Here is a 23423-nt window from a genome sequence, read left to right on the forward strand (position 1 = left end):
AGGTTGTGTTGTTATGTAAGCCGTTATTGTCATTCGCTAATCGAGGAGTGATCTCGTGATATAGGTGCTCTTCAATTCAGTTATTACAATTGAAATAATCTCAAATAGATTTATATGAAAAACTTATCAAAAAAACTTATTCAAAAAACTTATTGGAAAAACTTGTTGGAAAAGATTTATTTAGAAATATATTTAGATAGATTTAATCATCGATTCCCACTTAGTTATCCAAAAAGTCGAGAATTCATCGCATATAATACGAGTACATCACTTGTCTCTGATAGAGCTACTCATACCGGTATCTCTATACCATTATAGATAGTTATAAGCTATAACTAATAAGAGTCCTAACACTTCAAAAATTACTATTGTTTATTCCTATTTTATACATACGTTACAGTAATTCATATTGAAGCGTAAACAGTTGGCTTTTCGGTCCTGCTTATTTCATACACACTACAGATGGCTGGCATTTTAAGATTGATTACCATACTACCGATATTCGTTCATACCTACTTATGTATTGAAGCGAATCTTTATAACTCTCGTCTCATAGCTCGATGACGACTGGGGTTGCTTCTATGAATAGGGATTTCAGGGGGCGGGTGAGGATTCTACTTTCTCCAGGCCCTAGACTCCATAATGTAGAGCTGGATGATGTTTCCAAGAAAGCTCTGCATAGTTACCTATATGGGCTAAATTACTGAGCATACTGAAGCTCAGTCTGATACCATTCGCATATTCGAGGGATTTTCTCAACTCACATGATGAATATGGAGTTACAGAACGTCACCCCTCAACCAATTGACACCGTCATCAGAAGGAGATGAACTTCTATCATCCTTCTTTCATGGTATTCGTCAACTGTTTATGTAGCTAGAAAGCTGATGCTAGTCCACCACGACTTCAATATTTCATGGCCTTTGAAGAGGAGCAACTTTTCTCAAGGCGATTTTTATATAATACGAATATTATATTCTCCATTCCCATGAGATTCCTCATAGAATTCTTCCCCGATCAATTTATCACCCTCCGAATCAAAGGTGATATCTTTTGTAAGATTCAATAGACAGCCCACCCTCACCAAACTTTTTCGAGTGCAGCTTGGCTTTAGAATGAGAGCACGAGAGCTCCGACTAGTCTCGAAATTCAAAGGGAAAACGAACAACATCCCTTCTCTAATCTCTCTCAGATCGTCATCAGACTGCAAACGATCAAAAACCATGGGAGAAAATAGCGGATGAGATCTGCCAAGCACCTGGATGTAGTGAACATTGTTGTTATTCCAGGTTGCTGCATTCTGTTTAGACAATGTAAAAGAGTGACGCCCAACCTTCAATTGACCACGAAGTCGAAGAAAGCCTGAAGTGACGGGTCCGAATGGATCTTTGCTGGAAGTAGTGGTTGCGACATCAACAATGGTAAATTCAGGAGGGTGAATCCGATTTAAATCCAAAATCATGTGACTTTTGTATTCTGCGGGAGTCCAGTCATACCAGCGCGTAGAGGCCTCATTATATGGACCGTCATCCCATGCATTCGAGATTGACCTGCCTGTTGATGAGGCCCACTAGATCATAAGCGCGTCAGCAATTGCCTATCATGGAAATACTTGCAAAGGATGACATGTTTGTGAAGTTTTTATAAGGAGAAAACGAAGAATAAAACAGGAGAAAAGAAACTAGTATCAAGAGCTATGATATCAAGGAATGGATTGCGCTCACACTCCAAGATGGTGCGACGTTAGAGCTAGGGCATCCTCGACGATCAAGATCATGTCTAGAGCCAGGTATGGTTGCTAGCCATCCTAATTGCCTCTCAAGCTCGAATGCCCACATTCCGGCGAGATATACCTTGTTTTCGGTCGGTAAGTATTCCCCAAATTGACGTGCCACACCAGCCATTGCCATAAGTATATCATCTGGATACGAAAGAATAGTCTTGCTATACATCCGTAAGAGCTGACCCCAGAACCTTCGGAAAGCAAAATTTGCAGTGAGAGAATGGGGAAATAGAAGACGATCATCGGATATCTTTAAACAAGATGATATGACAGAAAATGACTCTGATGCCATTATTTGTTGACATTTCCACATTAATTCCCCATCAAAAAACTGTAATGTTCTTTTGGTCAGAGCCCTTTCTTGTACAACCCAACCGCGCTGGTTTAGGGGTGCTTCTCCAATGATCTGAAGCCATTTTTCCTTGTTAAGTATTGTTGTTCTTACTGGGCTCGGCAGACGCGGATATCTTGCTCTATCAAAACTTATACTTAGTACATCGTCCACCATAGAGTTCCTTGGAGAAAAAAGGCCTTTTGATCCGTCGGTCGCAGCAGAGGCTGCGATGCAGCAGAAGGCGTTGCCATAGACTTGGGACATTTTTGGTGCTTCATTCTCCCAATCTGGTTTGGAATCCTGGATTATGCAAAGACTGTCAATCCAAAGATATCTCACATTAAAGTCTCGTAAGAGTCTTTTCCCTACATCGATAGTATCTTGAAAAGTTTTACTCAAATGAGAAATGGGTAACCCTTGTTGAAAAGCTTCCAAATTCTTCGTCGTCAAAGTAAGGATCCGTGCTTTGCCCCAGCAGTGACTTAAAGTCGCGTATGAACTTGCAGGTTCTACGTTGGAGGACAAGACTAACCTTGGAGGATCGCGTTTAACATCAATGAGACGTGTAGGCAAGCAATGGGAAGTCTTCTCAGATATTGACGCGGAATTGCATGATTCGTGAGTTTCTTGGCACATTCTTATTGATGAATAACAGAAGTTCCTCCATCTCTCTTCAGTAAGATGATTGGCGTTTGTAAGAGACTGTGACGCTTTATGGAAGTCTTGATAACCTGTATAGAGACTTCAGCAAATATACTTAAACTCTCCATGTATATCTACCCTTGAAGCTGTGACTTGGGGATTGGACACTATGAAAAGTGCTTTACCGTTTAATGTGTCTAAAACTAGCACCAAAACGCCACCACCCTTCCATTTTGTCTTCTCATAGGTTGTTTTGTAGGACAGCTTGTAATAGCCCACAGAAATGCCATCCTCAAGTTCAAGAGACAAAGAGCTTATGATGAAACGCTTTGCAATATCAGTCAAGGACATCGCATTAGTATTATTGTTTGAATAGAAATTCCGATAAACTCCCTCATCCCTGAATGCTCTCCATACTACGGCGCAGAAACGACAGCCTCCATGTGCTCCGTTCAATATCAACAGCATGGTAGGTATATCTTCTTCGGATAGCTTTAACCCTAGCTTATCCTCCATTTCACTTCCAACCTCTGTGTTGTGGAAGATTATGCTGTTGCATAGTTCGCAAAGGGTTTTGGTTTCATCGCCTTCGCAGGATCCGGAGAGATCAGGTATTTCCAGGTTGTCGCTGGCCATGCTTTCGAAAGTCTCCGAGATGTCTTGAATATATTTCAGTTCTTGGGGAATTGATGAGATGTTGGTCAATAGATAATATGAATCAAGATAGACGATAAAGTCCTATTGCGGCGCACTATTGAATGAAGATGGTTTGGGCTGATATGAAATTGAGTGTATAGTTTTGTAGTGTCTAGGATTCTCCAGGACTGGTGGACCCCGGACTCTGATATAACCAACGGATATCTAATTGGTGCTTAATAAGCTCCACAATATTATAGACACACCTTGTCTTCTATCAGGATAACGCTTACGCTTCGACGAGATCACAGCTTCATCTTGAGGATTTTAAAGAAACAAACGTTTACTTGACTGTATCTCTCTAAGCCTTGACATTAGTGCAAGTGAATGGAAATCCCCAAAGGACCCAAAATTTATGCTCACCGAAAAGGACTCCCCAGTTGAAAACTCAAATGACAGCCCTTGTATCTCGTTTCATAACTTCTAAAACTTTTGGTTCATTGGTATCTTTACATGTACACCCAGGTTCCTCGATTCTACCTCTACTCCTCCTTCACAGCACCTCCTGCCGCAGCTTGAGCAATATGACTTTGCCACCAATTAACCCAGTCACTTACAAAACTAGCCTGAATCTTCACACCTTCGAAATCGCACTTTGTCATCGTGTGCAGGTAAACCTTTCCAATCTTCTCGAATTGACTCTTATCCGCTCTGTATATACCAGAGGCCAAAGATAGACTAGCCGTACTGGCAGCTTTGGCGAAGATCTTAGACTGGTCCTTGAGTACTTCTTCGTGGATACCCTTGATCAAGGCGATTTGTGCCTTGACATTAATCTCTACCTCAGCTTCTGAAGACGATGCCTTCGATTTGGACTTTGCGAAAGCTTGAATTATTGAGAATGCCTTGTCACTCAAGTGTTTGGCTTTGGTAGTACGGATCAGCCGTAACAAAGGTAGTAAAATTTCGACGGCCAAGGGATCAGACGCTTGCTTCTTGGCATATATATCGAGAAGATCCAAAACTCTGCTTTTGAAGTTGACCATATTTTCCTTAGCGTCCTTTTGTTCTTGTTTCTTACTAGGCCCCTTCTTTTGCATTCTCCCGAGAACCTCCTCTAGTTTCGGTGTTAGAGCATCCATCCCTGAATCGGTCATATCGGAGTCGCTATCGCCATCCTCGTCTTCGCCATTTTGGTCTAATCCTGAGGTTCCGAGAATCTTTGCTAGAGCGTCGTTGAGCTCTTTATTAGCCTCGTCATCTCCCTCATCTTCATCGTCTTCGGATTCTTCTTCATTGTCTTCCTCGTCGCTCTCTTCCTCTTCGTCTGCAAGATGTGCATTCAAGTGGCCCTCCTCGCCGTTCATGTCAACAACTTCGACATCCGAGTCCATTTCGTCATCTTCTTCGTCAACATCTATCGCGCCTTCATCATCTGGGTTCTCATCAAACATTTCCTGCTGTCCTCTCATGTTTTCGCTAGTTTCCAGCACGTCTGTCATGAGTTTCAATCCACCTTCAGTCATCTCACTCATGAAAGCAGTAAAGACATGTTGAGTGACTTTTCGGAGAAGAGCGGATGGTCTAGAGAGGAAAGATAGTAGGAGTTCCACGAGAACCTCGAAAGGTTCAACTTCCGAATCTTCTGTTGATTTGTGTTTGATCAAGTTGTCGTAACATAACTTCAACTCATCTAGAATGGACACGGCTTCAACATCTCCGTTATATAACTGAAAGATTACTAAAGCATATAACAATGACAGGGTTTGGAAAGTTGCCTTATCCTTTCCTCCTTTCTTTGCTTTCTTCATGAGTTTCTGTAATGTAGTGAATGCAGCATCTTTAGCACCAGTGATGAGTCCGTCCATAGCAACTGCATCAGGTGTGCAGGAAATGACTAAATCACAGGGATAATGATAGCCATCCATATTAGATAATAGATGAGTAAATGCCGATGTCAATCGGTTTCTGATCAATATTCGGGTTGCTTCAGAAATAGGAGGTTTGGCTTCTGAGTTATTCGAGTATGCTAATGAGGCAAGCTGAGGTAACGCAGCGGTTTTGATCCAACTTGAGTTTTGTGATGCCTCCGTGATATCAACATGTCGAATTGCGGTTAAAACATAGTCTCCGAACATTTGTCGACGTTTTTCGGCATCATTGGTTTCCGAGCTTGGTACGACCATAACAGGAGAGGTGAGAATATCGAGAACGGCTTCACCGTTTGTGTCATCAACCATGCTTAGCAATTTTTCTATTGTTTTTGTCTTTGTGACCCGGTCAAAACTGTAGGCACCATTACCGTCAATCAATCCTTGAAGGACAACAACCAATGCTTCAGGATTCTCTTCCACAGCGTGCGTAAGAACCTTTAGCGACTTGTCGGCGGCCCGGTTTAGGAAACGATCTTTTTCCTGAACGTGATTGATGAGGCAGCGGACGAGATTGTGACTGAAAATACTAGTGATAAGTGTTGTACACGAAATATGGCTTTGGATCATTCTTTGAAAGACCAAGAAGCCCCAAAATTTACGCTCTCTTGATGCAGATGCAGAAAACAAATTTTCTAAATAACAGTCAACAATGGGTCAAGATATAGAATGTAATTAACGTACCATCAACAGTAACCTTCCAAAATTTGTCGAATTCAGACATAATGTTCTTGGCCTTGCTATTAGCTGCTTTAACATATTGACTCAAGACAATGTCCCAGACAAAATGTAACTTCGCATTCCATGTCCCAGTTTGCTTGGCCTGTTGTCCTTTACTCGAAGTGTCCTCGCTGGAAGAACTCTCCTTGAGCGCTTTTGCAAGAGAATTGAGGTGCTCCAATGGGTTACCACTCTGTCCCCAAGGATTGCTTGGAAACTTCATTTTTGGAAACTTGTCCCTTGCTCTGAGCCAGATACCAACACCTTCTGGTGAGAGTCCTAATCCAACATCGCACAGTTTCTTCAAGGTAGATTCCGCCTGTTCTTGGTTCATCTGCTCCAAAGCTTCCATAATTACCCAACCGCATTCCTCCCGAGTCCAGGACTTTTTGCTGGATAGATCCAATAGTTTGTCCAGAATCAATTCCCATTTGCCATCAATTGAAAAGAGTATCTTAGACCTGACAAAGCATTGCAGTCCAAACAATAATCCAAGAGCATGATCTTTCTGTTCCTGTCCGCTAAGATCGCCCTCGGGTTTCGTTTTGAGGATCAAAAATTCGAAGACGTTATCGAAGGTCAATCCAGTATATTTTGTCGCACTTAAATTCGCCGAACCGAAAAGTTGTGCCAAGAGTTCCGAAAGTACAATGCTGAAGCCCAATCGCGCACCCTTTCTGCCACTTGCGAGTCCCCGAAACAATCTTCTCTCCAAGTGCTTTTGTAATGTTGATTCTTCGACTCCATCTCCGCCTAGCAATCCAGACACAATCGCATTGGCGGCATCAAGTCGTTGCGAATCGTCCTCACTACTGAGCATATCGTAAAGATTGACTTCACGCTTCAAATCGTCCCCTCTTGGGTTGTTGACAAATGGTGATGTATCGAGAGGAGCAGGAGTTTCTACGGGCTTCTTGGTCGTTGGCTTGGAGGTTTTTTGTTGCTTTTTGGCAGCAGGAGCTGCAACTGCAGCATCTTGAGCTGAACGCTTTCTTTTGCTGCCCATTTCGAATTATAGCCTGATAGTTGCAGAAATTGTAAAATTTGAAGAGCTCTGTCTAAAAACTTGACCAAAAATTAAATTCTGCCATAGGGCGGTAAGATTATCAGTTCTCAGACAGGGCTAGTGTATTTATACCTTGCTAGTGTTTTTTAATATGGGTGCGAGAAGCTCCCCATGTTCTAGAGGCCGGCCGAGCATACAAAAGTTCAGGTACTCTCAACTACAAATAACCAAAGTTCTATATCGAAGAGGTCTTCTATCACTTCACTCAAGGGTCCTCAAAGGCTTCGAACGAGTATTTGTTCATCTTCATTTATTTATTCATTCGTTATGGACATCGAATTATCTATTACATATCAAGAAGGTTGTCGTCCAATGTCCGGATATTGAGCAACATATATATCCACACCATAGATATCTCATCTCCTCCTCTGCACTGCTAAACTATTCAATTCAAGCGGACTTAAACCGTGTCTTCCAAAATTCATATAAAGATATGACTTCCAAAACTAACAAAGCACTTTCATGTACGTAGGTAATTATCAAATCTAGATCAGAATATCAGAGGAAATCAAGAAGAATAGGTATATGAAATCTGAGAGTTCATTGCAACTATTCATCACAAACCAAAACACTAGTCTTCTCATCATGCTTCTACTTGGCGGCCTCGTTACTCCTCGATTTTAAGAAACATGTATGGTATCTTATAGATGTATCACTTTTGCAAAATGAACAAAACAGGGGTATAATCATTTGACTTTTAAGTAAAGCATGTACATTGAGGGGCAAAGTTTAAATGGTTCATGTATAATACATACAAATATCCTTTTCATAATCTACCATTAATCCACTCAAGAGATATCGAAAAGTGGCTTCAACTTCAAAATCAGTGCCCACTCATCCTTCTTGACTTCATCTCTGTAAAACTCCTTCAAAGTATCAATACTCTTTCTGCTGATCAGTGAGTACAATGTATCAGATTCCTCCAAGTGTCTGCCATATGTCGGTTGTGAACTACCCATTTCGATTTTGATAGCAACAGAAGGCTCTCCTCTCTTGCACTTTTCAAGTTGCTTGTGATCACGTTCAATGGATGTGACTCTTCCAATACCGACAATCTCCTTGCTACCAGTGACCGAGTTGTGTTTGACAGCGGCTATAGGGGTGTGCAGCCTGAGATTTCCTTCAACAACATCGACACCGATAACAATAGGGCCGGTTTTGTTGAAGACAGCTACTGGTTTAAGAACGCAGGGGAAGACGGCCAAAAGCTTGGAAGCTTCCTTCTTTGCCTCAGCAATAACCTGCATATGCTTGGTGAAGGAATCAAAAAGATGATAGATAATATCTGCAGTAAAGATCTTGATGCCTTGATCATCAGCGTATTGTTGGGCCTCCTTGTCAATCTTAACATCGAAACATAACATGACCGCGTATTCCTTTTGCTTCTCAAGCATAGTACCACAATTCATTACATCTCTCCTGAAAACTGGACCGATACCGACGTTGGCAACAGGAATCTTGGATACCTTCAAGAAATCTAGAAGAGCTTCTAGAGATCCAAGAGTAGATGCTTGAACGGTGACACCACGTCCAGATTTCTCAACTCGACTAAAGAGTGCACCAAGATCGGACTCGACCTCAGCCTCGACATCCGACTCGTCATCGTCAGGGCCAACAACCATCAATCTCGAACCTGCAATAGCGCCTTCGAGACCGGGTGCAGAGATCTTAACACCGAGAGCGGCCTTAACCTCCTTGTTGTGCACATATTGAGATTTAAGACGAAGTTCCTTCATCTCAGCTGGTGTTAAGAGAGCTCGAATATTTGTGGTAATAGCTCCATCTACACCACATACGACAATACGATCGCCCTCTCGAAGGATACCGTTCGATAGAATGACATCGATAGTCATACCGAAACCTTCAATAGCCTTGACCTCAAGGACAGTACATTGAACTTCTGAAAGGTACATCAAAGCACCGACCATACGCTCTTGGGTGAGTTGAAGAATCAACTTAAGCATATCTGGGATACCTTCACCAGTGTGAGCTGACGTAGGAACCAAGGAAACATTCTTGGCCATAGATTTGTTCTCGTAGAAAACTTCGGCGTTGAATCCTTGTTCGGCAAAAGCAACCTTTGTGTCTGCGAGACGCTTTGCGAATTCGTTTTGTACACCCTTGTTTTGAAGTGCCAAACTCTCTTGGAATCCATTGTTATCAACCTTCTTCCAGCCATATAGACGATCAATTTTGTTAAGAGCAACAATGAAAGGTGTCTTTCTATCCCGAAGAAGTTTCATCGACTCCAAAGTCTGAGGCTCAAGACCGTGCATAATATCGACGACAAGAATGGCAATGTTACAAAGTGATGAACCACGAGAACGTAAATTAGAGAAAGACTCGTGACCAGGTGTATCGATTACCAAGAGACCAGGAACCTTGAGATCAAAGCTCTCATCTCTGTTCACTACTGCAATCTTCTTCCTGATAGCCTCAACTGGGAAGTAAGTTGCACCGATCTGTTGCGTAATACCTCCAGCTTCTCCTTCCTGCACGTTAGTTTGTCGAATCTTGTCCAAGAGCTTGGTCTTTCCAGTATCGACGTGTCCAAGGATACAGCAAATGGGGGATCGCAAGTTATCCTTTGATCTAGCAGCCAATGCTGCTTCGTGTGCCTTTCGTTTTCTTTCCGCGGCTTCGTTCTTTCTTTTGAGTTCAGCCAATTCTCTCGCTGTGGCTTCTTCGTCTTCGGATGAGTCTTCGTCTTCTGAATCAGATTCAGAATCGGAATCTTCTCGCTCCTTCTTCCTAACGGGCAAGGAAGAGGCAGCTTTTTTCTCGCCTTCTTCCTCAGAATCCGCATCCCAGCTTTCTTTAACATCCTCGTCTTCTTCGTCAGCAGCTGCCTCCCAATCTTCTAGTTCGCTATCCTCTTTACTTTGCTTGGCGGCTTGTTCGGCTGCTTCTTTCTCTGCTTTAGCTGCGGCCTCAGCGGCGATTCTCTCGGCTTCCTTCTTCGCACGTTCAGCGGCCTCGGCAAGGGCTCTCTCTTCATCCGCCTTAATCTCAGCGGGATTCTTCTTTACGCCCTTCTTTTTGTTGCCATAGACAACCTTTTTCTTTTCTCCACCCTCTCCACCTCCAACCTTTACACCGGCATCGATCATTTGCTTGAGTTTCATTTCATTTCGCAATTTCTCTTCTCGCTGAGCCTTGGTGAGATAGGTACCCTCTCGCTTCTGTTGTTCAATCTTCTCCTTCTCCTTTTGTTTTCGCAAGGCTCTAGCCTCTTCACGCTTCTTCTCCTCTTCAGCTTCTCGGCGTTCCTCTTCTTCGATTCGAGCCTTCTCGGCTGCAATGGCAGCGGCTCTTTCAGCTTCTCGCTTTCTCAGTTCCTCTTGTTGTTTTTGTAGCTTTGCAAGAGCAGCTGGAATCTTTTTGCCTTTCCCACCTGCAGCGGGAGCTGGTGCGGCCTCGACGGGTTTCTCCTCCTCGACTACCTTCTCAGGCTCGGCAGCCTTCCCACCTGGAGTAGTCTTCTTTTTCAAAGCCGCCTACAAATTGTACAATTAGCAAAACTCTCACAAAACCCTTGAATCGAGAGATCCACGTACTTGTTCCTTTTTCCTCTGCTTTTCTCTCTCCTTCTTCAACTTTTCTTTTTGCGCTTTCGTGAGCATTTTTCCGTCCGCTCCCACTTCATCATCTCCTGCATCGCCATTCTTTGCAGGCTTAGCTTGCGCATTCTTTCCTTTTCCCTTCTTCTCTGGCAAGGCGAATTCATCGTCTATTGAAGCTTCAACGGGAGCTTTGTCGGCGAAATCGTCTTGAGGTTGTTCATCGGCGGCCGGTGGGTCCTCTCCCTCAACAAAATCTTCCGTTAGCTTTCCCTTTTTGCCTTTCTTTTGCTTCTTGCGCATCATAGCCATGAGACCTCCTGCAGGAAATTCCTCCTCAGGATCAGCCTCTGCGGCGTCGGCATCGGGTTCCGTTGCCTTGACAGGTTCGACGGTCTCTCCAAGCTCCGCCTCCCAGTCATCGTTCTGCTTCTTATTGTTCTTCTTCTTTGGTGCCATCTTGGTGTTTGATTTTGTCGTCAATTTCACGAACGAAAATTTGGAGAAGGTTGCTTTATTATAGTAAGAATTACGTGGCGAAATCAAAAATCGAGGTTAATTAGATCGAGGATTTAATTCGAGACGGTCCCAAACAAATCAGCTAGCCTCAAAGGGTTCAGTGACAGCTGTTCAATGAATGTTAATTTGACAATCTAGTGAAAGAGTGCCAAAAAAGATGATGATTGAATAACTTTCGAGATTCACTATACCGTGAATGTATGAATGTTATTTCGAGTGGGATTGAAGATTTTGAGGTATGCGCGGGGCATTTTAATCTTGAATGTGCGTTCGGTGGTTTGACTGATTTGCGTTCAAACTCACACTAGGCAGGGATCTAAACGAGTTCACCCCCCTCCTTGGAATTCTTTCACTTCATATTATATCTTTGGGTCTCTGCCGAGTTTTTCTCTTTGTACTCTTCAGGATAACATTGTCGAGTTCTTGGTATTGTAGTTTTGGTATATGGATTATATGGAATATATAGACCGGGGATTTTGGATGATAATTCATCTCACTTTGGGCGCCTGAATCTTTTTTTCATCTCAATCTATAATTAAGCATGCCGACAGGCCTCGCCTGCTTCATACTCCATTACAAAACTCTGGAAATATTAAGCGGGATGTGGTCTCTTATTTTGAGTCAAATTATATGGACTATTGAAATGAATAGTTTGTACGATTCATACTATCTAAAATACCATTGAGCCATATGAAACTATTAAATGACTGGTCTCAAAAATACTCCTAAATCATCATAAGCCTGCTCTATATAGACATTCGGGTCATGACTAGTTTCCAAATTTCCCTCATGCATACTCTCGAGTAGCATACAAAATCGCTTAAATTGCCTCTTGTTCTCATCGGTTTGACGATGCCCAATCCCAAACATTGCTTCGAGTTTGTCATTTTCTAAAACCCGCTTCAGAATATCACCGTCAACTTGCATATTTGCAGGACTCTGTTTTGGTTCCAGGTCAGCTGGTCCGTCCCATGGTCGTCCTCCAACAAGACCAGAACTCCTTGCAAGATTGGCAACATAACTGAGAAACTGCCACGCTCGGACATTAAGGGTGGTGAAATGGTATAATGATCCATCAATTCCTAATCCCAAGGTCTCTGAATTCATTTCATCATTGAGGATCGCACCAAGACCATGAATACGAGTAGAATCCACGACAGAATCCCCGTCTTTATGAATCTTCCAACTTGAATCCCATACAGGACGACAATTCGCAGATCGAAAACGGATCACTGAAGCCGGTAGTTGAGCTTCAAATACAGTATCGAGTGTATCGACTTTCAAGCCCGAACTAGCCCACAAACCAATGATAAATTTCGATCTGTCCGAGACAAACTCAATTTGGCTGCTATCGGATCCCCCAAGAGGATTTGGTCTGCCAATCATGTGGTGGAGAGATTCATGTTGAAGTTGATCAGTATGCGTATGACGAAGATGCACAGCTCCATCAGTTTTTATAACCTCTAGAATTTGTAGAGAATGATGCCTGGTGAGAGCGTATATCTTTCCAGAGTCATAAGACAGTGAAATAGCCGGTGAGAGTAGTTTGGCTTCTGCCACGTTTTCATTAAATTTTCTTTCCGCTCTATTTAGCGTGCTGTAGTATAGTTTGACTTCGTTGCCGCTTTGCGCACAGTAGTACAAGCCTTCAGAATCTCCAACGACTGAATACACGGAAGTGAAATTTTTAAACTGAGTCGTTTGCCAAAATGATATCTTGGATCGACCAGCATGTGCCACTGCAGTATCATCACTGCTGGTTGAGATAATCACAACTCTACCTCCACTGGTACATACGACAATGAAATTCCAAATGGAGGTTCCATGACAGTACAGCCACTCATAAATGCAAAGGATCTTCTCATCAAACCGGCCCAATCCTGCTACAAAATTTGTTTGTGGCCCATTTTTCTTGACCCTTGGATCAGATAAATCTTCGCCAGTTTCGGGGTCTACAAAGTAGAGTGTACTTCGACCATCTATAGAGCCACCAACGATAAATGCATTGCGAATCTCCGAATGGATGATCCGATATGGTGTTCCTCTGATTGGGATGCGGCGAGGTACCGTTTTTGGTTTCATCCCCATTCTGGCGAGTAGAAGCCGATTGTATGATATCAGAAGAAGATCAGTATCAGCTAGTGAGTCAGATTCGAGTGGTAATATAGAGTTAATGTTCGGTTGCTGTAGGGTAGTATCCAGTGCATCTACCAGCCAAATTTGATCCACATTGATAGTCATTCTCGATGTCTGCTTCCTTGGAGATTTTCTATAAGTACTTAGAGTACTTAGATCTATCTTGAAAATCTTCTCGTCGCAATTCACAAACAAACAGTTCGATTGTTCAGCTTGAGTCAACGTTGCCACACTACCTCCGAATCTAACACAACAAGATCTGCGGATCTGGAATTTTTGTCCGGTTTGAGCAATTTCCAAAGAAATAACTAAACCTGTGAGTGTTCCACACAGTAACGTAAAGTTGTCGGAAGTTGACGAAGGTATAACGAGGATACTGGCCAGTGCTCGAAGGTCATAGCTACACCCTTCGTAAATGGTAGGTACGCGTAAGTGAAATTCTTCTCGCCCAATGAACATCAAGAAAATTTCTCCATCCTTTCTCTCTCCAGTAATAATAAGCTCTTGAGGATCTTTTGGGTGCAAATACATCGCGATACACGTTATTTCTCCAACTTCGGGGGTCCACTCAATAATTGTCTTAGGGGTATACAATATGGTAGGTGGCGATATGCTATTATCAATGGCGGTATCGAGTATGCGAAGCAGACGCTGTTCCTTGTGATGTGTGGTAAACAATACCTTTCCATTGCAGATGATGGCATTATTAATGAATGAGGTTGAAAGTGGCAAGGCTTGAGGATAGCCCATCATGTTCAAGCTGTTAAGTGTAGTGCTAAGGAAAAGGTCAGACGGCTTGATCACATCCACGCAATTGTTCAGAGTATAGTTCATAATATGAGAAGCTGGAAGACATACCAATTTCCCGAGTCGAGAACAACAATGGATCGTTCTGTTACCTGTATTGCACGATTTCCAGAGACGCTGGTCACAATAGTCCGGCTCATCAGATCTAATGGGATACGACTTGGGTCAAGTTCTTCTGCATTCGTCCGGTCTAGAGAAATTTGTAAAATAGCTGATCGATCCTCGAGCGAAAGTAATACCCAGTCATCACCACCAGCTGAATCCGAGTGTACTTCTGAGGGCAAAACCCATGCTCTCGTAACCGCAGAATGAAATTCAAGATCGAGGCCAAGAACAGCTTCAATACCAGACCTCAATTCTGTTATGGATGATAGTGCTCCTTTTCCGCTACAAACAAATACCGAATCTGGCGAAGGAACGAAGCTTCGGGCTCTAGTATTAATGTCCAAGTTAGATTTCAAGTTTTTCCTAATCACTACAAGATCCATAGCTGGCGACCAGTTTTGTGTGTCTTTTTTAACATTAGGTTGTGCTCGAGCCGTAATCTATGATGAAAAATAGTCAGTGAAGTTCCCAGCAATTTCTTTCAACCCGCCGTTGCAATAAGATACCATATGTTGATACTCACTAGATAAGTCCCTCCGATACTAGCGTCACCCGCAGAAACAAGCACATCGCCATGGCGGTGAATATCCGGATCGATTGAATAGTCTGCACAAGCGAAAGCTTTCCCGATATTGCATTGCATCTCGCCAACATCGGTTATAGAAAGATCAAGATCTTCTCTATCGTGATTCACCTGCAATAGACAGATCCATCCATCCTCTCGGGCAAGATATACATCATCATATTCCGCTGTATAGTGGGGCAACCGAGTCGGTTTTGCCCAGGCTGTCCATAGGGGCACATCTGAGCCTTGATAGAGGTCGAGGGGCATTCTTGGACCGCATCCAATTGGTATGCATTCAGGTGCACCCTCCAAAATACCTTTATAAGCCACCATAGAATGCTTGTTCACTAGTACAAATGCGGCTTGGAAGCGTAAAGGTATGAACAATAGGGGGATCTCTCTCAAGGCATAGCCTTTTTTACCTTTAGAATTTCGTGACTTAATGGCTGACAGAGGTTCCCCAACTCTCCATGAATATATGAGCATCCTTATCTTGCCATTCATGGTTACTATCAGTAGTAGGATAATATCATCGTCTGATCCAGCTGGAGGATGAAGGAATTCCAATTTCAAAATTGCTCCTTTACAAAGAATGATCTTCTCAGACTCGATATACTGGAGTTTCTCGCCATTAATATGTTGACGATTCAGCTCCGTTCTTGACTCCAAAGCCTGGACTGTGAAACATTGTTCAGAACAACCTATAACCATATATCTTGAGCTGGGGTCGACAGATAAATGCGTTCCAGGCTGGAGCTTATCCATCGCTTTGGATAACCGTCGCCTACTGGACATAAACTTCCACGACCCGTCGTCGGATTGGTGCAGCGTTAAAAAAACTGAATCGCTAGAAGTGTCAGCTTCGAGTTGTAAGACTAGAATCTGAGGTGGCAAAAGCGTCTTGGAAGATGATGGGTTATCTGACGACGCGGGAAAGTTGATCATGTCAACGTCTTCGCATTCCTCCTTGACACGCACTTGCTCCTTTTCGTAGTCTTCAAGCGATCCCAGGACAGTCGCGTTACGAATTCTGGAACCGAAGTCGTCCTTTCGGATGACTTCAAACAGATGCGGGCCAACCCCCAATCGTCGAATCTCGACAAATGTGTCCTGACTTCGTTAGCGATCATTCAAAGTAAGATGTGTATCGTTATATAAATGAAACGGGTGCTGGCATTCGTAGTGACTTATCAATCTCTTCACGCATGCTCAAGATAGAAAGTATGTAAGGTACTACAAATACCTGCTAGGCCTCAAGCATTTGCATTTGTATAAAAATCCATCAATACTGTGAGTACATTGGGTATCATGAATGTGTCTAACAATTTGAGTATATTAGGTGTTTAGAGTTCCTGATAGGCTCTGGGTCATTGTCATCTTATGATTCTCTCCAATGCTTGCAGAATTTCAGTGATGACAGTTCAGTTCCTCCACAAGTAATAAAAGAATTGATAACAGCAATGAGCAAGAGCAACACCGCTAACATACAGCACGACAGGGTGATAAACGAAAGCTAGATTTACTTACTCCAATATATGCTACATCATTATACTCCTGACCACGAAGTCTAATGGGCAGAATCCAATGTACAAGAGGGCTGGGAATGATTGTTTGAGTCAGAACACCACGGACCGGAGGACGTATCGTTTCCATGGTATGATCGATTGCCCTATCATCCATTCGATTGTAGCGTTGAAGCAGTGTATGGGTATCGACAGTCCTGGTAACCCATTGTCCGTCAACCAAGACTTGTGTTTGCAAAGGAAATGCCATGGGGACAATTCAAATGAGATCAGTTGCCAATTAATTATCATCCGAACTAGGAAGACACGGCGTGCCTCGTATATGCAAACCTAATCGAAAGGTACTTGATAATAGGTATTGACTACCAGGTGGAATGATGAATGATCGATGACCTTAGGTTTTGAATGTGAACTTCGAGAGGACTAATGGGTGATATTGGACATATATTGATTGTGTCATTACCTAACCTCGGGAACTTTAGTTTTCTTTTAAACTTTTGACAATAGGATAAGTAGAAGAAAATAGATATTGATAGCTGGATGTGCCTCAGAATATTAATAGTCCAAAAATGATGCCCAGGTAGGTGAACGACATGAAAATTTGGCCTATGAGCGAGCGAGCCTATTCATCCATGACCACCTGGTAAGGACAATATTGGCACTTGGGGTTGCTTCCAAATGCTAGTACTCCGATCATGCTCCTCAGATGAACCGCCTAAAGGTTGTATCTACCACGGGAAATTTTGAAATGCCGTGGCCAGCACCAATCGTCGTATCAATATAAGTTTACCGGTCCAATATTTGATATATGACCCAGATACTGAGGAGGTATGTGACCTTGATCGTGACTTCTGTATTTGTATTTAGCCTTTACAAAACAAGGCTGATTGAGAGACCTCTTTCGGCCCGAAATATTATAGATAATGTAAGACTTCAGACATTTATCTATCTATAGAAAAAAGTAAAATATTCTCTGAGAAAATTCATACCCTTTTCAACTCGATAATATATTTTGGTTGTCATCAACATGAGTTAATTGAATATATCATATTGTATTTGACATGGATGAAAAAGGATCCCTGACTGAAGACGGGAAACCATCAAGGTCGCTTCTACTCTATTTTTACGCTAAGCTATCAAACTGGTTAACAATGGAAGGGATACTCTACGAGCCTCATTACAAGTGTTTTATTGGCCCTTTGTCGGATTTCTTTCTCCGACTTTACAAGAGGCTATCATGATAATTCGACTCTCCAAATTTCATCATACTCAATATGGAGTTTAATGAGCAACCCATTAAGAGGGAGAAGTCCTCGGCAAGCTCCTCAAGAGCCTCGTCCCGCTCCCCCTCCCACTCCGCCAAAGTGAAGCAACCACGAGAGCCTACCGAAAAGGAGATAAAGATCCTGGAAGCATGCAAATGGAGAGATTTGGAAACGATTAGAGAATTGGCAACATCGAAAGATGGCTTGGTCTCAGATGAAGTTCGTCGTCAAGCGTGTAAGATGTTCAAGCTCCCGTTCAAACCTTTTGATTCGAATCTGACAATAAATAATAGGGCCTATACTCCTCGGTTGTGACAACGAACACGGCGACACAAAGGGCGATTTGACTAGCTGGAAGGAACTGCCAAAGCATGGGGATGAGGACCAGGTTGCGCTGGATGTCAATCGGTCTTTCATATACTATCCGAATGGTACGGTCATGGAAACACAACGAAGCAGCAAAGCACAAGCTAACTATTACTCAGATCAAACTTCGAAAGAGATTGGCCATAGGAAGGAAGAACTATCTGACCTCATCATCGAAGTCCTACGTCGCAATCCTTATCTTTGCTACTTCCAAGGTTACCACGATATCTGCCAAGTACTCCTCCTTGTTCTCCCTCCTGCTACTCGCACTCCCTCAGTTGCCCGGCTTTCCGCACTTCGAATTCGCGACTTCATGCTTCCAACTCTATCTCCAGCTCTCGCACAACTTCGCCTTATTCCATCCATCATAAATACCGTCTCTCCTGCTCTATGCACTCATCTCTCGCAGACCCAACCATTCTTCGCTCTCTCTGGTACCCTTACAATGTACGCGCATGATATACAAGAATATGGTGATATCGCCCGACTGTTCGACGTTCTATTGGCACGAGAGACTGTCTTTTCTGTCTATATGTTTGCACAAATTGTTCTTTCGCGCTCCGAAGAGCTTTTCGAGACACCTGGCGATGAACCGGAAATGCTACATTCTATACTTTCGAAACTACCTAAACCTCTCGATCTCGAATCTCTTATTTCCAATACGGTCAAATTATTTGAGGAGCATCCGCCTGAAACCTTACCCTCCTGGAGATCGATATCTCCATCTAGCGTCCTCAAAACCGCACGTTGGTCTGATCAGGTCACAAAACAGAGCCTTTCAGATGGACAGAGATATTTCGCGCAACAAGTTAAGGAATTGCAGTGGGCTGCGAAGCGTGATGAATTATTAAAGATGATGTGGAGATACAGACGGCCTGCTAAGGCTGTTGGTGTTGCAGTTTTGGTCGGAATTTTCTCATATCATTGTTTACCTAGGTCAAATGTAGTAGGAAGACGCTGGACGTCTATATTTGGGGTTTTTTGGGAATTACTTGGCGGCGGTTACAATGGCCATTGAAATATAGATCGGGCGGGGTCTACTGACTGTGTATAAGGTCTCTGAGGTATCAGGTTATTGGGAATGGAGTATAGACGGGTTCATTGATGGTTGGGTGGAGCATGATTTCTTCTACAGCGTAGATTATTTCCGGCTCTATTCCTGACATAATAAAAGTTTTTTGTTTTTCTGCACAAGTACACAATGGATGATTGAAATAACACGCCTTGATAAGTTTACACGCTCAAAAGCTTTAGATCCAGTATCAAAAAGAAGTGACGGGTCAGGTACCCTCTCCGAAAGAGTTCTTTAGCCCCTCAAAATGCGCCCTTTGTTCCCCGGCTAATTTGCCCTCTACGTCCCCTACAATTGTCAAAATCAACGAATAATTATTGAACAAAAATCGTTCCTTCTTCCTCTTATCCGGCATGACCGCCGCGCACTTTGTCAAAAATGCTTCCATTTCGCTTCTCAGTCTTGCCAGACTACTCGCTACAGGTTCATCATCACCTGCCTCCGTACTTAATTCCAAGATGCCCTGTAGAAATTGACCGAAACGTTGGGTCATGAAGTGTGGCGCTGCGGACTGTTTAGCTTGTTCTGAAGCTGAAGGTTTGCGGGTAGGGAGGGCGGATGTCAGGGTACGGACGGATTCGCAGTGGATGTCCATTGTGAGTTGGAAGCGTGGCCAGAGAAGCATGGATGTTGCGTTTATGTAGGAATCTACGGCGGGGATCTTGCGGCGTTGAAGGGAAAATGCAAAGTGTTGATTTAAGCGCACGCATAGGAGGAGACCTAAGCAATCATGGGACTCGTGGGTGAGAGACTTGGTGAGAGATTGGCCAAGGGAGAAGGTGGGCTCGAAGATGTAGTTGAAGTGTCGAGAGATGGTAGCGTAGGTTAGGGAAGGAGAGAAGAAAGAGGTAAGAAAGGAGTATTCGGCGGAAGCGTTGTCAATCAGTGCGAGATTGAAGTTGCGGAAAGGAAATTCCATGTAATGGGTCTGTTTGTCTTCTTCAGCTAGGAAGGAGGGAAGTGCATTTTGGCTTGGGGTTTTGAGAAGGTCGATTCGCCGACCTAGATTGAATGCGTCATGTGGTGGACCTGTTTGTTTGGATCCTGAAAGAAGGGTAGCCTTACGAGACCCATCATCTGATCCCAGTACATCGTGTCTGTCTAATACATGAAGCTTGATCTTTTCCAACGCCCTCAGATACCTCGTGAACTGATTAAGGAAGTACCATCGCATTGTATTCATATATGCTTGACCAAGCTCCTCAGCCAACTTTGGGTGATGTCTATGCAAGAATGCATATAAATCTTTGTAGCGAAGAAAGTGCTGTTGTTGAATAATCTGTGCATTTATGTTGGGCGATCGCAATGCTTTCACTTGAGCAACGAGGAAATTTCTTATTCTTTCCAGTGCCTAGATATAAAAAGTCAATATGGTTATTTGTGTGAGGGATCAGGGTAGGCGAGTCTACTTTGGAAATTAAATTCTCTAGCAAAGGCTTAAGATCGTTCACACCCTTTATGACACGTTGCTCCTTTGATTTAGCATCCATTGCCTTTGATCGTTTCTCAACTTCCGCTAATGCTCGAACCCAGGCTTCATCTATAGCTCCATCCACGATTTTTTTAACGACAGCTGGAGAGACACTGATCTCTTCCACTATAGGCCCAAGTCCGTTCTCTACTACTTTGCGATTTTCCAACCTTACACTCAAAGCTGTTGATCGTGCTTGTAGGGTTTCGATCTCTGCAGAAACCATAGCAAGATCATTTTGAAAGCTGGTGAGGTTTATCTCAACTGAATTAAGAACGTCATCGCAGGCGCGAATTGATCGATGGAGGTCTTCGAACTTTTCTTTATCGCGCTCATCTGTTGAAGCTGTCAGCAATTGCGCATGGCAACTTAAGAAGTACTATACATACATTCTTCCAGCGTTTGAGATTTGTATACAGACTCAACCTCAACATCGAGAGGTTCTCCTGCTACAATGTCTTGCAGACTTAAACCTCCGAAATCCCATTCGCCTGCATCGTCTTCCTCTTTAATGGGAGCGACTGTCCCGTTTGCAGTCCCCGAGCTCTTCCTTAATGGCAATTTTATGCCTTCCTCATTGTTCAATAGTGTTCCCAAAACCTCCATAGGATCTGGCACATTCGGAGGTGTAACTGCTTGTTTGAGGTTCGAACCATTGGGTCTCCGTGATGATAGCAAGGATGAATTCGAGTCACTGGAGACTAACGATAGGGAAGACGATCTCGGGTTGAATGGTGGTCTACCACCAACTGGAGATGGTACAAGATGACTCGGTCGACGAGGGAGATTTGGGATCCTATTTAATGGGGGGGGTGGAGAGGCGGAAGGGGTTGTGTGTGCGGATAATCGATCTAATGACCACATTCTGATGGTTGAAATGTAAAGCAGTCAATTCCTTTCCCCATGCGCCAGTAATAGATTGAAGGAGGAAAGATTTACTTTTCAAACGGAATATTTGAAGTGTTACTCCTGGTGTAATCTGAATAAAGCAGTTGAGTATAAGCAAAAGGGAGCTTCAGCTTATCGATATGGAACAGACCAGATTATCGAAAATGGCATCCTCAGCACCCAAAGCTTTATAAACAAAACAAAGTAATAATGAAAATGGATTAATTCAATTGGAGAAGTTATACCAGGAAAATAACTCAAACATTACATCTCAACACGAACAAGTACCTCTCTTACTACCTACCTACTCAAGCTACTTTTGACAGCTTTGTATAATTGTTGAAGGGACTACCCAGGTGGTAACCTAGGTAGTACTGATTGTATGTATGAATTGATAGCGATAACGATAAGGAATATGGGTTTGCCTCTCAAGCCACTTTTACTTTGCGCCTGGTGTCGGTAGCTGGTGGTATTTGAAGTACCCGACCTACGGGCTGCCTACCTAGGTAGCTGGAGTACCTTGATATGAGAAGACTGGACGATGAAGTCGTGGATATATATACACAAGCAAAATGGTTGAGATTTTGGATATATATACTAGGTACTCATGTACTAAAATGTCTAATGTTTCTTAATCAAAGCACTCTTCGTTCCCTTGTCAATCAGTACTTATCTTCGAAGCAATGTCATGTGATCAGTGTTCCCCTCACTTCCAGGTTTGCACCCAAATCTGCCCAGGTGGCTTTTTTGAATCACCCCGAAATACCTACCTATAACAACTAGGTACGGGCTAATGACAGCTGGAGCAACACTTGATCAAGATAGCCAATCAAAATCGCAGAATCAGCTTTAGATCTTTCAGCCACTCTTCCACGCCCGATTTATCCAATAACCGTAATAGGAATGAAGTTCAAATAAAACAATTTAACTGGTTGAACTGTCTCCACCCTCGACTTTTTTTCATAAAAAACTGGAACTAATGGTCGCTAAAATCTAACCAATCTTTCTAGGACCAGATTCCCTTCCACACACTACAATCTATTCTTCCTCGAATTTATAAATTCTCCCACTCCTTCTAATCTTTTCGCAATCATTCTCACTACGACTCCTCAACTCTATCAATTTTTATTCTAACTCCCCAACCCCCCCCCCCCGAATACCTCTCAAGATGTCTGGAGAAGCCCCAGTTGATGACTCTCAAGTAAGATAGAATTTTGTCCTTTATTTCTGTGTGTCGATTTCACCCCGCATATGAACTCTCTCCCCCCACCAAAAATCGCTTTGCGTGCATATCAACGAAAATCAACGACGACGAAGATGATAAAATCATGATAGCTGACCACCTTTTTTTTTCTTTCCAATAGCATGAGCACACCTTCGATTCCGCCGATGCTGGTGCATCCACCACCTACCCTATGCAATGTTCTGCTTTGAGAAAGAACGGATTCGTCTGCATCAAGAACCGCCCTTGCAAGATCATCGACATGTCTACCTCCAAGACTGGTAAGCACGGTCACGCCAAAGTCCATCTCGTCGCCACCGATATCTTCACCGGAAAGAAGCTCGAAGAACTTTGCCCATCCACCCACAACATGGATGTCCCCAACGTTTCCCGTGTCGAGTACCAATTGGTAAGAATATAAACACATGGTCGATTGTTGGGCGCGTTCGCTAACGAATATTCTAAGCTCAACATCACTGATGATGATTTCCTCTCCTTGATGTCCGAGGGAGGTGATCTTAAGGAGGATGTTAAGTTGCCAGATGGAGAGGTTGGACAAAAGATCCGTGCTCTTTTCGACTCCGACAAGGACACCAGTAAGTAACGCCTATTCGGAAGAATTTGAACACATCACTGACGAATTCTTCTTCCAGACGTCATTGTCCTCACTGCTATGGGTGAGCAACTCGCTATCGATGGAAAGGAGGCACCAAAATCTGGTTAAATATCTGAAAAGTGATATCACCCGAGATTTTCGCAATAGCATGGGTTGTTTTGCGTGAATATCTGTTCGCTCGAAGGTCCTTTAATTT

General features: G+C 43.2%; 7 protein-coding genes across 7 annotated transcripts; 2 read left to right on the forward strand and 5 right to left on the reverse strand.

The window, feature by feature from the left end:
- Positions 1-955: 955 nt before the first annotated feature.
- On the reverse strand, positions 956-3395 carry EAE97_005519 (uncharacterized protein; the record flags this gene model as incomplete). Its single annotated transcript, XM_038876031.1, has 3 exons — positions 956-1570; positions 1725-2848; positions 2945-3395. The coding sequence occupies 3 exons, from the start codon at positions 3393-3395 to the stop codon at positions 956-958; spliced, it is 2190 nt and encodes a 729-aa protein (XP_038733368.1).
- A 542-nt stretch (positions 3396-3937) lies between these two features.
- EAE97_005520 (uncharacterized protein) lies at positions 3938-7052 on the reverse strand (the record flags this gene model as incomplete). The annotated part of the gene is made up of 2 exons (XM_038876032.1): positions 3938-5961; positions 6011-7052. 2 exons carry the CDS (start codon positions 7050-7052, stop codon positions 3938-3940), a joined length of 3066 nt encoding a protein of 1021 aa, XP_038733369.1.
- An 848-nt stretch (positions 7053-7900) lies between these two features.
- On the reverse strand, positions 7901-11131 carry EAE97_005521 (uncharacterized protein; the record flags this gene model as incomplete). The annotated part of the gene is made up of 2 exons (XM_038876033.1): positions 7901-10609; positions 10670-11131. 2 exons carry the CDS (start codon positions 11129-11131, stop codon positions 7901-7903), a joined length of 3171 nt encoding a protein of 1056 aa, XP_038733370.1.
- Positions 11132-11847: 716 nt separating this feature from the next.
- On the reverse strand, positions 11848-17165 carry EAE97_005522 (uncharacterized protein). The gene is made up of 4 exons (XM_038876034.1): positions 16332-17165; positions 14763-15914; positions 14186-14679; positions 11848-14102 (listed from the first exon to the last, which is right to left on the reverse strand). The coding sequence occupies exons 1-4, from the start codon at positions 16575-16577 to the stop codon at positions 11891-11893; spliced, it is 4104 nt and encodes a 1367-aa protein (XP_038733371.1). The 5' UTR covers positions 16578-17165; the 3' UTR covers positions 11848-11890.
- A 151-nt stretch (positions 17166-17316) lies between these two features.
- On the forward strand, positions 17317-19150 carry EAE97_005523 (uncharacterized protein). Its single transcript, XM_038876035.1, has 3 exons — positions 17317-17827; positions 17886-18023; positions 18078-19150. Exons 1-3 carry the CDS (start codon positions 17602-17604, stop codon positions 18974-18976), a joined length of 1263 nt encoding a protein of 420 aa, XP_038733372.1. The 5' UTR covers positions 17317-17601; the 3' UTR covers positions 18977-19150.
- An 88-nt stretch (positions 19151-19238) lies between these two features.
- On the reverse strand, positions 19239-21365 carry EAE97_005524 (uncharacterized protein; the record flags this gene model as incomplete). Its single annotated transcript, XM_038876036.1, has 3 exons — positions 19239-20381; positions 20440-20837; positions 20891-21365. 3 exons carry the CDS (start codon positions 21363-21365, stop codon positions 19239-19241), a joined length of 2016 nt encoding a protein of 671 aa, XP_038733373.1.
- Positions 21366-22557: 1192 nt separating this feature from the next.
- EAE97_005525 (uncharacterized protein) lies at positions 22558-23335 on the forward strand (the record flags this gene model as incomplete). The annotated part of the gene is made up of 4 exons (XM_038876037.1): positions 22558-22590; positions 22754-23020; positions 23078-23207; positions 23265-23335. 4 exons carry the CDS (start codon positions 22558-22560, stop codon positions 23333-23335), a joined length of 501 nt encoding a protein of 166 aa, XP_038733374.1.
- Between the last annotated feature and the right edge of the window lie 88 nt (positions 23336-23423).

This window comes from Botrytis byssoidea, assembly GCF_014898295.1.
Source record: "Botrytis byssoidea strain MUCL 94 chromosome Unknown BBYS_009, whole genome shotgun sequence".
NCBI classification, from domain to species: domain Eukaryota; kingdom Fungi; phylum Ascomycota; class Leotiomycetes; order Helotiales; family Sclerotiniaceae; genus Botrytis; species Botrytis byssoidea.

Coding starts and splice junctions, on each gene's coding strand:
- EAE97_005522 (XM_038876034.1), bottom strand. CDS start 16,577: ATGGCATTTCCTTTGCAAACACAAGTCTTGGTTGACGGACAATGGGTT. Junction 14,680..14,762: donor GTATCGGAGGGACTTATCTA/GTGAGTATCAAC, acceptor TTTTCATCATAG/ATTACGGCTCGAGCACAACC. Junction 14,103..14,185: donor GTTCTCGACTCGGGAAATTG/GTATGTCTTCCA, acceptor CCTTTTCCTTAG/CACTACACTTAACAGCTTGA.
- EAE97_005523 (XM_038876035.1), top strand. CDS start 17,602: ATGGAGTTTAATGAGCAACCCATTAAGAGGGAGAAGTCCTCGGCAAGC. Junction 17,828..17,885: donor TGAAGTTCGTCGTCAAGCGT/GTAAGATGTTCA, acceptor AATAAATAATAG/GGCCTATACTCCTCGGTTGT. Junction 18,024..18,077: donor TTTCATATACTATCCGAATG/GTACGGTCATGG, acceptor ACTATTACTCAG/ATCAAACTTCGAAAGAGATT.